The sequence below is a fragment of the Vanacampus margaritifer genome, chromosome 17, assembly GCF_051991255.1.
Source record: "Vanacampus margaritifer isolate UIUO_Vmar chromosome 17, RoL_Vmar_1.0, whole genome shotgun sequence".
Lineage (NCBI taxonomy): Eukaryota > Metazoa > Chordata > Actinopteri > Syngnathiformes > Syngnathidae > Vanacampus > Vanacampus margaritifer.
The window spans coordinates 13,192,022-13,206,534 of NC_135448.1; the positions used below are offsets into that span (position 1 = coordinate 13,192,022).

General features: G+C 41.2%; 2 protein-coding genes across 5 annotated transcripts in view; both read right to left on the bottom strand.

Annotated features, from left to right (window-relative positions):
- Nucleotides 1–8,950, bottom strand: part of LOC144037018 (ras/Rap GTPase-activating protein SynGAP-like) — a 30,659-nt gene extending 21,709 nt beyond the window's left edge. For 2 of the 4 annotated variants that reach the window (XM_077548124.1, XM_077548123.1), the window contains exons 1-3: nt 6,637–8,950; nt 6,359–6,521; nt 4,829–4,932 (exon numbers count right to left, since the gene is read on the bottom strand). In XM_077548124.1, the coding sequence (XP_077404250.1) occupies nt 4,829–4,928 (100 nt within the window). In that variant the 5' untranslated portion in view covers nt 4,929–4,932; nt 6,359–6,521; nt 6,637–8,950. The remainder of the gene's footprint in view (nt 1–4,828; nt 4,933–6,358; nt 6,522–6,636) is intronic. The other 2 variants (XM_077548125.1, XM_077548126.1) reach the window with 2 other exon arrangements.
- A 2,774-nt stretch (nt 8,951–11,724) lies between these two features.
- vps72a (vacuolar protein sorting 72 homolog a) lies at nt 11,725–14,487 on the bottom strand. The gene is made up of 6 exons (XM_077549742.1): nt 14,119–14,487; nt 13,623–13,775; nt 13,348–13,474; nt 13,067–13,243; nt 12,709–12,853; nt 11,725–12,352 (listed from the first exon to the last, which is right to left on the bottom strand). Exons 1-6 carry the CDS (start codon nt 14,242–14,244, stop codon nt 11,965–11,967), a joined length of 1,116 nt encoding a protein of 371 aa, XP_077405868.1. The 5' UTR covers nt 14,245–14,487; the 3' UTR covers nt 11,725–11,964.
- Between the last annotated feature and the right edge of the window lie 26 nt (nt 14,488–14,513).

The following is a 14,513-nucleotide window of genomic DNA, read 5'->3' on the forward strand; positions in this document are numbered from 1 at the left end:
CTATTCTGAAACCTGGGCTAATTGTTTGGTCTCCGTGGAAACGACTAGCTCGCCTTTGAACCGCTCAAGGTGGCGTTCGCGGTACAAACAAAACGCAAGACGCACGTCCCGAACCCGAGCCGTTTCTTTGGCGGCGGAGCGGCCACCTGATCAACTAATGTGACGCAAAACGCAAGTGTGTGTTTGTTGACTCTCCGTTCGGGATGTAAATTGCTGTGTGTGGGCGGCTCCAGCCTCTAGCTAGATGCGATACAGAGCAAGAAGACTGCGGAGTGGGTGTTAAGAGAACCGTACTTGCCACTTATCATGCGTCCCTCTACGAATACAGTACATGCCTTTTAATTCAATCAGAGTTGAATGAAACCGCAGATTTAAAAAAAAAAAAAAAAAAAAGAAGTGCATTAGCAATACATTATGTTCCCAACTGGGCTTCACGCCGACGAGTTGTGTTCAAATTCACCGAAGATAGGCTTGAAGACCCTGAAAATGGAAGTCGACCTTAAACATTTTCTTGACAATAATATGTTATAAGTGACCTCACTAGTTTAAACATGACATTCTTATTAATGTGACATTTGTGGAATATGAGTTAAGCGGCAAAATCCAGCCGTTTTTATCCATCTCAGGGGGCGGCCATTTTGTCACTTGCTGTCGACCAAAGATGACGTCACCGTTGCTCAGGGTTCAGGCAACGGCCAATCACAACTCACCTGTTTTCTTAAGCTGAGCTGTGATTGGTTGTTACCTGATACCTGTGCAACTGTGATGTCATTTTCACTTGACAGCAAGTGGCAAAATGGCCGCCTGGATTTTGCTGCTTAACTCATATTCCACTAATGTAATATTAACCAGAATACCATATTTAGACTAGTGAGGCTGCATAGAGCATATTATTGTCCCCCCCCCAAAAAAAAATGTGTGGGGGGGGGGTGACTTCCCCTTGAAGCCAGTTTCATTTAGCAATGTGAATTTAGACGTGAAATCTATGAGTGATATCGATTAAAAAAAAAAAAGTGTTAAGAACCCAATCCCGAAAAGATAAAACAAGGCGGCCATTTTGCCTGTTTTAAGGTGTCGTTCAGAGACCAAATTGTCCTAAATGTTTTTTTTCTGTTTGTCACCACATTTGAACTGCGTAGACTACACTAGACAGTCGGGAAACACCCAAATTGTGACTTTTTTTCTCTCCGTCATCCCATGTAGTCGTATGAAATTTGATGACTCATCAAAAAACTCTAGAAAATGTTGTCACCAAAGCCAGTTTCATTTAGCAACGTGACGTTTAACAGCGGTGTCTATCATGAGTGGAACTAAAAAAATAAAAAAAAAATGTCACAACACCCAATACCGAAAAGAGAAAACAAGTCTGCCATTTTACGCTGATTAATTAATGACATCATCTTATGCAACATGATACAATTCCTGAGAAAAGTGAGGAAATTCATCCCCAAGTGCCCCAAAAGCTGCCACGTGTCAGCGAACAAGCAGCCGGTCTGTAAAGTCGACTGAGTCTGAAGTGGTTGACGTGCCTCGAAAAAAGGTTCAAGGAGTCCGACTTGCTCGTTTGAAGCGAGCCGTCCAGGCGATCAGCCTCCGTGACGGCGATGAGAAAAAAAAAAAGATTTAAAAAAACTGGCCACGTATCAACTTGATGCCTCTTTGACAAGCTGCCGGCGTCGCCTAGGAGGTTTGAGGCCGAGTGCGAGAGGAGGGACGTGCAGCTAAAGTCCCAATCAAGCTTGACATGTCAAACACTCGCAAGTTCTTTTTTTTGATCATATTATATAGTAGGCTACATTTAAATGTCACCTTGAAATATCGTATTCAAAATCATTTGGATGCTTCACAAAACAGCAGCTCTGCTGTTGCCGTGGCAACCCCAAATCGCCTACTGTACTATCATTTGGACCAGCCAGGACACCTCAAAGGTAAAAATTACCATTTTCAATGATGTATTCAAATCCCTATTTGCATTAAAGCTGTGGCTGAAAAAGTGTTTAACGTTCCATGTGAAGAATTATTAGGGTCACATCCAAAAATATTTGTATAAAAATACAGTACAAAAAAAGTTTAAAAGTTAAAAAATGATATGTACTACTTATTCTCAAAACTATCCTGGCATATTAAGTTGTAATTTTATGGGAATTCAGAAGTCAAAATACTACGACAAAGTAAAAATATGGAAGGCTTCATTTTATTTCAAAAATTAAAAAAAAATCCAATATTATAAGATTTAAATGGTCATTTTATAATAGTCACAATCCCATAAGAAAAAAGTCTAAATATCACAAAACGAGATTATACACTGTTAAAATTTTTGAGTAATAAAGTAACAAAAAATTTAATTAATTTGTCATATATATATATATATATATATATATAATGTTGCACACCCAAACTGATATTTATCTTGTAAAATGTTAATATTAAGAGATAAAAGTCAAAACACTATAACAGTGATAATTTTATGAAAACAAAAATATATATATTTTACGAGGTTTAAGTCAAGAAGGCAAAGTCATAATTGCGAAAATTAAGTCAAAATATTACAGGATTAAATTCAAAATATGGGAGGAAAAAAAAAGTCAAGAATGAAGTGGTATTTTTATTTATGAGAATAAAGGCAAATGAGATAAAAGTTAAAATATAAATTCCTAATTTTATAACAAAATTCCACTTAAAAAACTATGAGCAAACGTTATAAAGGCTGAATTGATGACAAAATAAGTCATAATATTACTCGAAAATGTTTTTTTTTTTAAACATTGCATTAATCATTTACAGATGTGCTTGAAGGGGTATGTAAACTTATGAACACAACTGCAAATGTACAAATCAAGCTACATGCCACTTAATGACACACAAATGTTATTAATTGTCACCAAAATGCACATGCACATCTCTACTAATGTCAACTTTAACCTCTGAAAATATCAAAACAATTGCCACCGTATTTGACATGTTATGGGCATTCAGCGTTTGTGTCACCACACAGTGCGCTCGTACCGCTAGAGTATGTAAACTTTCAAGCACAATTGTAATCATTTTTTCCCCCCTCATAATTTTTGCATCTCTAATGACATTAACATTTAAAGAAAGCAGTAGCTCGGTTCTCGGGTGTTTATGCAAAGTGGGCAAAGAAAGACAAGTGACACTTCTGACTGCTGCTATTTTTAGCCCCGCAGGCAGCAATCAAGTAAATAAAAAAAAAATGGCACAGGAGGAGAAAAAGAAGGAGAAGAAGAAGCGCTGCAGGTTTTGAACAGCAGAGGTGGGTGGAGGGGTTGAGGCAGCGCAGTGTGGGGGCGGGAGGAAGCTGCAGAAGGCCAGCTCCTATTGGCTAAAACGTGGAAGGTGGCATTAGCATGTATCGGCACGTGCAAATGACAAGAAAGGAAGCGACTCTCAGAAAAGTGTCCTATTTGTTGTTTTTGCAGACCAGCATTCTCGCCTTTCACCCGGCACATGCAAGCTCGCCGAAGGGACTGTGGCTTGGTTGCCATGGGAACATTACAGTATTTGCTCTCTGCCACACTACTGTGTGTGTGTGTGTGTGTGTTTTTTAACACAGTGTGGTGGGTTTGCAAATAAGCGGATTTAACCACACTTGGAGCTCAATCGTCATAATACTCTTCAATGCAACAAAAGAGAATTTCTCGTATAAGATTACAACTTTACTCACGTTAAATTGTCTTTTGTCTGTATAATATATTTTCTATTGTAATAAAAATGCAATTTTTTTCCCTGAAATATTATGTATTTCAAGTAAAACTGTGACTTTCAATATCTTAACTTTATTCTTGTAAAATTGTGATTTATTTTTCCATACATAATCTCATAAAATGTGTTACCTTTTTCGTGTAATATTGCAATTTTATTCTCTCAACGCCATTCTCATAAAATTTGGAATTTCTTGTGTACAATTTGGCCTCACAAAAATAACATTTCCCTAATATGATTTTATTCTCATAATAATTATGACTCATGCATAGTACTTTATTACGATTTTATTCTTGTAAAATAAATAGTTTTTTGCATGATATTGAAACTTCACTTTCTTGAAATTACGACTTTTTTTCCTTGTCAAGTGTGACTTTTTGTGTAATATTTGCAACTCAATTCTTGCAAAATTGTGACTTTGCATGTAATATTACAACTTTATTCTTATAAAGTGACAGCATTTTTATGTAAAATACAACTTTCAATCCATTATCTGTGCCGCTTAGGAAGCATTTTTGCAAATTCACGATCACTTTGAGAAGTCCCTGACAGCAGTTTCACCACTTGCTATGAAATTGGATTATCAGAAAGTTTAAAAAAAAAAAAAACATAAATAAAATAAAAACTCTAGTTTCACCAATCGACACGAAACTGGGTGAATGTTTGAAAGTTACCAGGAAGTCGGCCATTTTGGCATGAAGCAGCAATTTCAGGGTTCCAGCTTTGACAAAATCCTACTATGGAATTCACCCAGCTACCCAGACAGATGGGCGACACTAAACTGCCAAACTTTTTTTTTCAGCTTGGCGAAACATGGCGTCAATGTTTAATGATCATATTGGAGGATTCGCCACGAAAAACAGGTTTGCAGTTTTCCATGTTGATTATTACTATGTGTCCATCTCGACCAAAATATAAATGCAACATCCCAACTCGTCATTTTAAAAAAAAATCCTTCCGTTGATACTTACATACACATACATACATACAAAATAAAAAACGAACCAACAACACGCCACGTCGACTATACGACCTCCATGGCGGAGGGAACGTGAAACACAACAGACGGGAAACGACGTACAGCAGGGCGGGTTTTGAGCGCACTCACTTGGGGTTAAAACGCCGGGTCCGCCACAGCACACTTCCACTTGACCACCCAACCCAAACTGACCCTGATGCGGCAGCCACGACTTTGACGACGCGTCCATGCAGCTACAAGGCACACACACACAAGTTAAGTTGTTTATATTCACGTTGTTGCGCTTCTTTTTCCTCCATTTTGGGAGTTGAACGCATGATTTCCATCATCCTGTATCACAGGCCAAAGCAGCACAGCGTATCGTGGCTGCCCTTTTATGGCCTAAATGTCACCATGGCGGCTGCTCAAACTCAAGCTGTTCCTATGATTAATTGATCGGATTTGTTTTTTAAATTCCACGTGCATGTTACGTTTGCGCTTTTTTCTGATTGAAGCAGGAAGTCAAGAGAAATATTAAGAATAAAATGTCCAAAATCCAGGAAGTGGCCTGTTAACTCAAATTGTACCACTTTTGATGAGGATTTTTTAAATTAATTAATTAATTGATTGATTTATTTTTTTACAAATTAATGAAGTTGTAAAAAATTATTACAGGTCATTGGGATTCTTCTATTCACTATTGCACTTTTTCCAGAAATAACTTGCATTTAGCTTCTGTGTAATAATTTGTTGTCTTTTATTTGAAATAGAGGACTCAGAGCATTTCCTAATGTGGTATTAACTGGGCAAAAAGAATTTCCAGCTATCAAAGCCCCAAAAATGGATGTTCTGACCGATTAACATTTCATGCAGTTCCATTTCACTTTTAAGTAGTCACTTAAAAATATGGGGGTGAAGTGCATCTGATATTCTTTAATACATATTGCCGTGTCCCATTGTGAGTAAAATTGACGACGTAGTATTGTGGTAATGCTTTCTTTTTTGCAGAAAAAGCCGTCTGCACAAAATTGGATAATAGCAACAATGAGGCCGAAAGCTGCTTTCTCACTTATCATCATCATTATGGGAGTTTATTGTCACAAATGAATGGGGACAGTGTAACTAATTGTCTTAAAAGCACATAGAAGTACAATTGAGTACTTTTGTACTGTGACTATAGTACAAAATTCAATATTGCTAATGAGACTAATAGGACATAAGGTAAGTAAATGTCTCATTTGTACAAAACACAAAAGTGACAATTATGACATTGGCAGGAGGGGACTAGCTAACTAAACGTTTCATTTGTAAAAAATAAAATAAAAAATAGGACGATATAGTGCAAAAGTAATAGGAGCTAGCTATTAGCATTGTAAATTAGGCAGTTTGATTCTTTAAAAGGTTAGCAGCAACATGTCAGCACAAATATACTTTGAGTGGCCCGCTAAATTAGCATCACTGCTACATTTTTACCCCTCTGGAATCACTCGTTCACTTTTGCTGAAAATGTACATGACGTGTATATAAACACTAAACAAGCTATAAGTCATGACAATGTCAATCAAAACTGAGCAATTTTGGACCCCCACCCTCCTTAAATACTGACTTCCAATGAGTGTACAGATGGAAGACCCCCACTTGCATGTTTTGCTGCCAAACTGACTTGAGTACAGCACTCACCCAAAAATGATGGGGGGGCTGCTTCCCAGTGATGAAACGTTGACAGCTCAGTTACATCCAAGGCTGCGGACCCACTGGGCCGGTTGTCAGGTTGCCACGGCGACGGCGGCGGGGCTGAGAATCACACCTGAGCGTCCCCCTGGAGTGACCCCTCACTCATCCCCTGCAAATGTGTGCGTGTCGGCCTCGGTCAGGTGTTTTATGAGGAAATGTGTGTGTGTGCAAATCAGACTATGAAGCACTATCATCATCATCATCATCATCATCATCATCATCACCTCTCTTCTTCCTCCTCCAACTCTAGTGAGGACCATCAGGGGCAGCTGAGATGTTGCGCTCTCTCTTTGGAGCTTGCTGGCTGTGGTCATGATGCGTTCACGGGCACCTGGAATCAGTCGGAACTCCCGATCAGCGTTAATAACACTTTCCCCCCTTGCAGCGATGAGCCGCGCACGCATCCAAAAAAGGTAAACATCCACATTTGTGCGGCAATTTTTCTCTCTCTCTCGGTTCGGCTCCGCCTCCGTTTATGACCTCTTCGGGGAGGGGGGGAATCCACAACGAGGTCCAGCTGAGTCCGGTACCGAACCGGTGTCCCCTTCCGCAGACCGATTGCGATTAAAGACGGCGGCAGGAGGAGGAAAGAGTAGTTGCTCGCTCAATGGATGCGCCTCTCCCTGGAGGGCGGAGATAGCGCGTGAGATAGACTGTTAGGGGGAAGCGGGTTGGGGGGAGTGAGGAAGCACCGCCTACGAGACGCGAGCGAGTCCGCCCTGCGAGCGCTCTCCTCCCGCTGGAGGAACCCCACCGCGCCGCTTAATTGGAAAGAGATTGGAAGTGTGCGATAGGGCTCAAATTACACCCCGAGTGAGTTTAATCTCCCACACGGATGTGACAATCACTTATTGCTACTTTCTATTTTACATTTGTGAGGGTGAAATGGTGACTTTGACGTTCAATGTCAAGAGGGAAAGTCCGTCAAAGAAGCTTTTTTTCACTGTTACATACAAAATGGGGGGCAAAAGTCTACCTGTCAATTGACTAGATATTTTCACAGTAAAACTTGCTGGATGGTGACAATTGCTTTCAGCTAAAGCTATTCAATACCACTTTTTTTCTAACCTCGAGTAGTCACCAATACCACTAGCACAAAGAGCCCCCTAAGCGCTATGTATCCCAACAGAGCGTTTTTTCTTTAAACATCATATCAACAGCATTCCACCTCTGTTACAGCTCTATGGTATTATCACGAAAAGTGGAAAATTGCCAGGTTGACTTTATTTCCCCCCATGTTGTTGTCGTGTCGTTTCTACAGATCAGCGGCACATATTAAATTGTCATATCAGAGCGATAATAGAAGACCATAGAGCTAGTACAAGGAATTTTCCTCAGGCAATTAATTACACTAAAATTGGTGCAGCAGTTGTAACAGAAGATCCGGTATTTATCTCATTTCTCGTCGATATTGCTGTAACCGTGCGACATGCGACTTCCTGAAAAGTGACAGTTGCTTTCAACACATCAGGGTGGGTGACGGGTAACTAAATCACAGGCCTCAAACCCATCCCACATGGGCGATATCCTGCCTCTGTACCACTAATGGCAAAAAATGACCAAGTCTACTTTTGTACACATTTTTTCCCCTCCTTCAGGAGGTGGTATCAGAACTGTAACCATGACAGGGATTCCATAATGTGAAAATGGACTCCCATTTAATTTTCCCGTCCAACAAATTTGACTACCAGATGCCACGAAATTCTCAGATTGCAGTAATGCTGTATAAAGGCAATATCCCGCCTTAGCTGGATGCTATGAAAAAAAGTAAAGGCGGCTAAATGCCTGTTTACTGTTCTGATGCAGTCTATAATTTTGTGGCCTCATTCCACCCGGCTGTTCTGCGTAAACGGCATCATAATAGCGACCATGACAGTGAATTCTGACGGGTTTATTCGCACCTAACAAGTCCACTTTAAATCGTCACCGATATAAATGACAGTGGTCGGACAGCGCTCCTAAATATAGACCAGGGCTAAGTGACACGTCTCTTTTCTTACTCTCTTTGCTCGCCATGTTCTACACACACATCGCCATGGAAACTGATAACAGAATCACTTGTCTTGCAAATAAATAAATATAAAATATGTACGAGAACAAGAACTTGGATGATGGGCAAGGGTGTATTTTTAGAAGTGGAAGGGCACGCTGTGTGGACAGCACGGCCCACCACTTTCATCAACTTTCAACACTCGCGCCGCTAAATCTTCGTACCAACTCCATAAAAGCTGCCTCTTGGTCCATGTTATGTGCATTATTTTTTTTCCCCCTTCTTAAATCAAACGTGAGCCTTCACTCATGCGCATCGCCATGGAAACTGATAAAAGAATAGCTTGCCTGCAACAAGAAGCAGAAGAAGAAGAAGAAAAAAAGAGAGTCCATGTATGGACAACAGGAGAAAGAACGAAAACCTTGAGACACAAAAAGGGCTGATACATACCGGTACATCAAAAGACTGCATTTTGTAAGGCTTGAATTGAAAATACAAACAAAACTTGAAGTGAATTTCAACGGCTGTCACTTGACACATTTTATCGACATTCTCATCATTGCGCAGGTATGGCAATCTAATTACAGTCCCACAAAGGCAATTGTGGGCATTTAATGACTGGAGACTGACGTGGGTTAGAAGGATTGTAAAGGAGGTGGGGTGGGCTGGGAGGGGGTGGGGGTGGGGGGGTGGTTGGGCTACTAGGGAAGAGAGAGTACAGCACAGTACACCACCTACACTCCGTCGCCATGGCAACTGCCACACTAGAACGAGAGAGGATAACGCCGTTCTGCCAAGTGTTTACTTGGTTGGGCGAAAGCTGAGTGTTGTGGTTGGAAGGTGAAATTTCATCGAATTAAATGTGCTTGTGGCTGGAAAATACAGGCTCAATGCTGAAGAGATACGTGGCCTGTTAGGGAAAGCACAACTGCTGATATAGAAGGAGGGGGGGGGGGGGGGTCATTAGTCACAATATTTCCTATGTTGAAGTGAAGTCATTTGTCACCGAAGACCCAAATAATCGTCGTTTGATAAGAGTCCTATAAAGCCACTAATTACCGATGATACAAATCCAAAAGGTATTTGTCCGCAAAATGGTGGTCAAAGTCCATTGGCTAATGCTGCATTCAAGGAAGGTGGGAAATCGGACATATCCCAGTTGGAATCGCCCAATTCCGACCTCAAAGCATTCGAAGCGAACGTAAACGACAAAGATAGCTGATTCCGAGAAATTGTTTGTTGTTGTGGTTAACACAGTCAGTCGAAATCACGTTGGGTTACGTAAAGTTACATTTTGAGAAGAACTCAATTCATGTTCTAATAAAATAAAATAAATAAATCCTTTCTTTTGACTTTGCAAATTGGATTTCCAAGTTAAGGGGCGTTCCCGTGCATACTTCCTGCTATGAAGTCAGAAAAATTCTAATTCCCACCGTCCTCGAATGCAGCAAAAGTCCTTTGTACGCAAAAAGGTTGATCAATACAAGATCTGTCTTCTCGTCAAATTCTTTTTCAGGAATAACAACAACAAAAAAACAAAGAAAAGGAAACGGACAGTAGTTGATGCTTGCTAAAATGAGTAGTGAAGTCACGTTGCATTCTCATGTCACCTATTACGGCATTATGTCCAAATTTAAAACATAAAAAAGCGAAGGCATAATTTTTCTTTTTTTTTTAACAATATGTTCTGTGTTCCCACTAGTCCAAACATGGCATTGTGCTTAATGTTGCATCTGTGTAATATGCATAAAGCAGAAAAATCCACCAGTTTACATCCATCTCAGGGGGCGGCCATTTTGCCACTTGCTTTCAAAAATGGCATCCCAGTGCCTAAGGGTTCAGGGAACGATTAATCACAGCTCACCTGTTTTCTAGGTCTGGTCATGTGACGTTTGCAAGCTGATTTTGAGTCCACAGCACGTGACAAAATGTCCGCCCCCTGACATGGGTAAAAACAGGTATATTTTATTGCTTAACTCATATTCCACAAACGCATTATCAATCAGGATGCCGTGTTTGGAATAGCGACTACAATTTGAATTAACATACTGTTTTTTTCCACAAATATTGTTGAACTCCAAATGTTATTAACTTGAAGCAAACATTGTGACTTTACCTGCTCATATTTAAAGTCAAAGTGTTTGGGCTTTGCAGTGTTTTCCATTCATCTAATTCATGTTACAGCACCACACAGCAAAGATGATGAGGATGATAATTGCGCTGGCGCTGCGCTGTCACAGCTCAACGAATCAATTAGCCAAGCTGGGCGAAAATTTTCTTTTTGTTCTGTCACCGTGACGACAAGTTCTTTACAACCATTGCCACCATCATCATGCCGAGAGGAAGACGAGCTCGCCTTCACCTGCCTTGTTCGCATCATGACAAAGCCAGCGACGGAAAGACAGAACATTGACATATTCGGCTTGGTAATTAACGTCAAAACAATCTATTCTCGTCACATTTTCTTCATTAGTTATCAGGGTGACAGAAAATACACCTATTTGGGGTGAGAATTCAGACTAAAAAAAATAATAATCTGCGAGTAAGTGATACATCCCCAAAAATGTGGGTGGACATTTTCAAGTTATTTGTTGACAAAAAAATGTCAAAAAAAAAAAAAATTGTGCTCTTTCAAAAATGTTCAAAGTTGCCACAAGATGGCGGCAAAGCCCTAATAGAAAAGTAGCGCTTTGGTATGATCCTGTGGCACCATGGTGTCAAGGAACTATATTGAAGTGAGGGGAAGAGCTCCCAAAATAGAAAAGTAGTGATTTGGCACCATCTTCAAAGATTTTTTGCTATTAAGCAGCCGGGCTTGGTTATGATTACTGCTGTGCAAGCAGTCAAACTGAGGCCCAGGGGCCAAATACGGACTCTCACATCATTTTATATGGCCCGCAAAAGCACATTTTGTGCATCAACATCCACGATTCTTGCTTCAAATCCACCAAAATGTCACCATTGTTATATGTAATAAATCAAAACCTTCAGAAATGGTAAAACACCTTTTTACAGTAACTTGAAGAACTGCAGTATTATCCCTGACTTCTGATTTTTAAAGAAAATAAAAATAATGACAATTAAACATTTACACAGTTTATAAAGGCCCTCTGAGGGAAACCCTAACATCAATGTGGCCCAAAACAAAAATGAGTCCGACACCCATGCTGCAGTGCGAGTGCACACTATTTCAGTAGTGAGGCAAACTGGTCGAAAATTACGGTGGGGTGTGGGGGGGTTGTTGCTGCATGCTTTGAATGAAGTGAAAAGTAGCACCATGTGTCACGTGAACTACAGCTGCAGAGTAGTGTGAAAATTGTCATATAAATTATTTCAAATTTTATTTGTTTGAAAAAGTTCCATTTTCACAGTACAAAGGGGCAGTCTATTGAAAGTAAACAAAACAAAAAGAGAAAGAGAGAATGGCAGAAAGAGTCCCAAGGCTTTAATCCACTCAATTTGGAGTTGTAGTTCCAGGAATTAACCTACGGAATAAATCCCCCGTCCATTGTGCAGTTTTTGTGGATGTAGTGTTCCCATAATGAAATAAAAATAAACCCATTTACGTGGCGAGTGCGCTCTGCTTGGCCGCCATCCTGTGACGCGCGCCTCTCGACGCCGCGTCCCGTCCCGTCATCCCTCCCGAGGCGTTGGGGAACCCGTGAACGGCCACATACTTACGGTAGGCCTCCCGGATGATGCGGAAGGCCCTGGCGTTGGCGTACGGGATGTCGGTGACCGGGTCCCGGTACAGCGCCGTCTTGTGGGTGACGGGGCAGATTTCCTGTACGGGGACCTGCGGACTTGCCTGAGCGCTGGGCGGGAACGCGCATTCGAAGGCCTCGTCCTCGCTGAACGTAATGAAGGTCCGCGAGCAGAGGCCGCCGGCGGGCTGCTGGGACGGCGTGGCGGGATTCGGCGGCGCTGTCGTAGGGACGTCCTGGTCCAACCTTTAGAAGAAAAAAAAAAAAAGAAATTGTTGCCAAGGCTATTTCACTTCCATACTGACTTTATAAAAAATGTACACATATGAAATATATTTCATTTTTAAGGACTATTTCAAATGGGGTACACAGCAGATGTGTCACTTAATACTCAACCCTACCGGCCAGAATCAATTTCAACAAATGAAAAATGTCCGCTGTCAAATTACATAAGCAGTCATATATTGTTGTTTTTTATTATATTATGATATAAAAAAAGGGATTAACCGCTCAAAGCATCTCCAACAAAATTGCTTCCGGTGAGCAGATTAGCAAAAAAATAAAAAATAAATAAATCAGCCAGGTCAGCGTCGCAAACGTACCCTTCCACGTCTACGTTCTCCTCTTTGAGAAGCGCCGGCGAGACGAGGGGCATCAGCACGGAGTGGTAGCGGATGGTGGGTCCCTCGAAGCGGCGCTTCTTGTGGACTTGCTTCTTCTTGTCCGCTTCCAGACGCTCGTAATTTTCTACACGGAGAGTCAAAAGTTATTGTAAAAAGATAAATAATTGATTCGCCAGTAATTGACACCAGCCCCTCAAAACGTTTTTTAATTGCTTATAGCTGCCACAAGATGGCAGCAAACCAAACTTTTCTATAAGACATGGCTATGGCCTTACTAAATGAAGCTCCTCTCCTCACTTGAACATATATATTTATATATTTAAAAAAAAGTTGATACCAAGTGATCGAATGTTGAGCTCAGCGGTGATCTTGGCCTCGGCCAGCAGCTCCTCTTGGGTGAGGGGCCGGTCTCGGTGAGCCCCTCTGCGGCGCCGTGGGGCATCCTGGCGCTCTTGCAGTCGCAGGTTGGTCTTGCGGGTGTGCTCGCTGGTGGACTGGCGCACGGACTTGCGGGCTACAAGAGACAAGTAGCTGTTTTAGGAGCTTTTTCAAGGCGCTGAATTATGTTCTCTTTGTTGAAGTGTGAAAAAGTGTCGAGGAAATGGTGGGAGGTTTTACCGCCATAATCTTGAAATTCTTGCGGGATCCTACGCTTGAGTTCCGCTTTGGGTTTCCTCTCTGTCTTTTTTGTTTCCTCCGAGGGTCTTTTGGGTTTGGGCTTGGGCTTGGCCACCTTCACGGGCTCCTGTATGGGACGCACAAAAAGATAGCATAAAAGAGGAGCAGTGTCCATTTATTTTTTTATTCAGTAAGTTGTTTTACTGGTAATGATAATGGTACTTTGACAGCGTCATATTTTTTGGGTGTAAAAAGTTCAAGAACCACTGGTCCACCTTATATGCTTTAGTAACAACTCGACTCTTCCTCCGAGGTGCGTCGTCCTCCTGAGCGCTGTCCGGCTCGTCCCCCTCGTCGATGTCGAAATCGCTGTCCACCTCATCCTCTGTGTCCGAGTGATCTTCGTGGTACTCATCATCTCCGGATTCCTTGTAGGTGAGATAAAAAATAAAATTAAAAGGAAAAAGGTTTAGACAAGAAAACACACATTAAGTAAAGATACCCTTGTCATTAGTTTCATTCTAACCAACATTAGATACACTAAACATCCTCATGGGGGCGTGGTTGGAAGTTAAATAAGTCCTAAAATTAGAGTAACCGCGTGTTTGCAATGAAAATGTGAAAAAAGCAAACCGTTTTTTATTCACGTCATTGTGAATTAATTTTTCTACTAACAAAATGAGCTTTGTTTTAAAATACTATTTTAGGGCCATATATTCCAGCTCTAATATGTTTCTAATGATTAGTTCACCATCAATAATAACACCTTACATCGTTGAAGCCTCCGTAAGTGGTCTTGTAGAACTCATCTTCTTCCTCGGCGTCCAACAACTTGGACATGCGATTCCCCGCAGTCTTTCGGGGCTCGCGGTGAACTGCAAGACTCATTTTCTGCATTAATAGCAAACAAAAGTAGCAAAGCTATCCGTCGGGTGTGTTGATTAGCAGGGCGCGCTAGCGTCAAATGTATTTCTTAAAAAATTCGTACTGTCTCTAGTCCGTAAAATTATCTTTTCATATCTATGGGTTCACAGCTACATTCGAATAAATGGTTTTTAGACGTTTTCAGTCAGCGAATTCTTCAAAAATGGCAATTATAGCTGGTCGCTGTCGGCTAACATTAGCTTCCATTTGCTAGTATCCGTTATTTTTTTCCGGGTTAGCAT

Excerpts from the sequence above, each read along its gene's own strand:
- vps72a (XM_077549742.1), bottom strand. The coding sequence starts at position 14,244 with ATGCAGAAAATGAGTCTTGCAGTTCACCGCGAGCCCCGAAAGACTGCG. Across the intron at positions 12,854-13,066 it reads GCTCAACATTCGATCACTTG|AAAATTACGAGCGTCTGGAA; the intron begins GTATCAACTTTT and ends CTCTCCGTGTAG. Across the intron at positions 12,353-12,708 it reads GAGAACGTAGACGTGGAAGG|GTTGGACCAGGACGTCCCTA; the intron begins GTACGTTTGCGA and ends TTTCTTCTAAAG.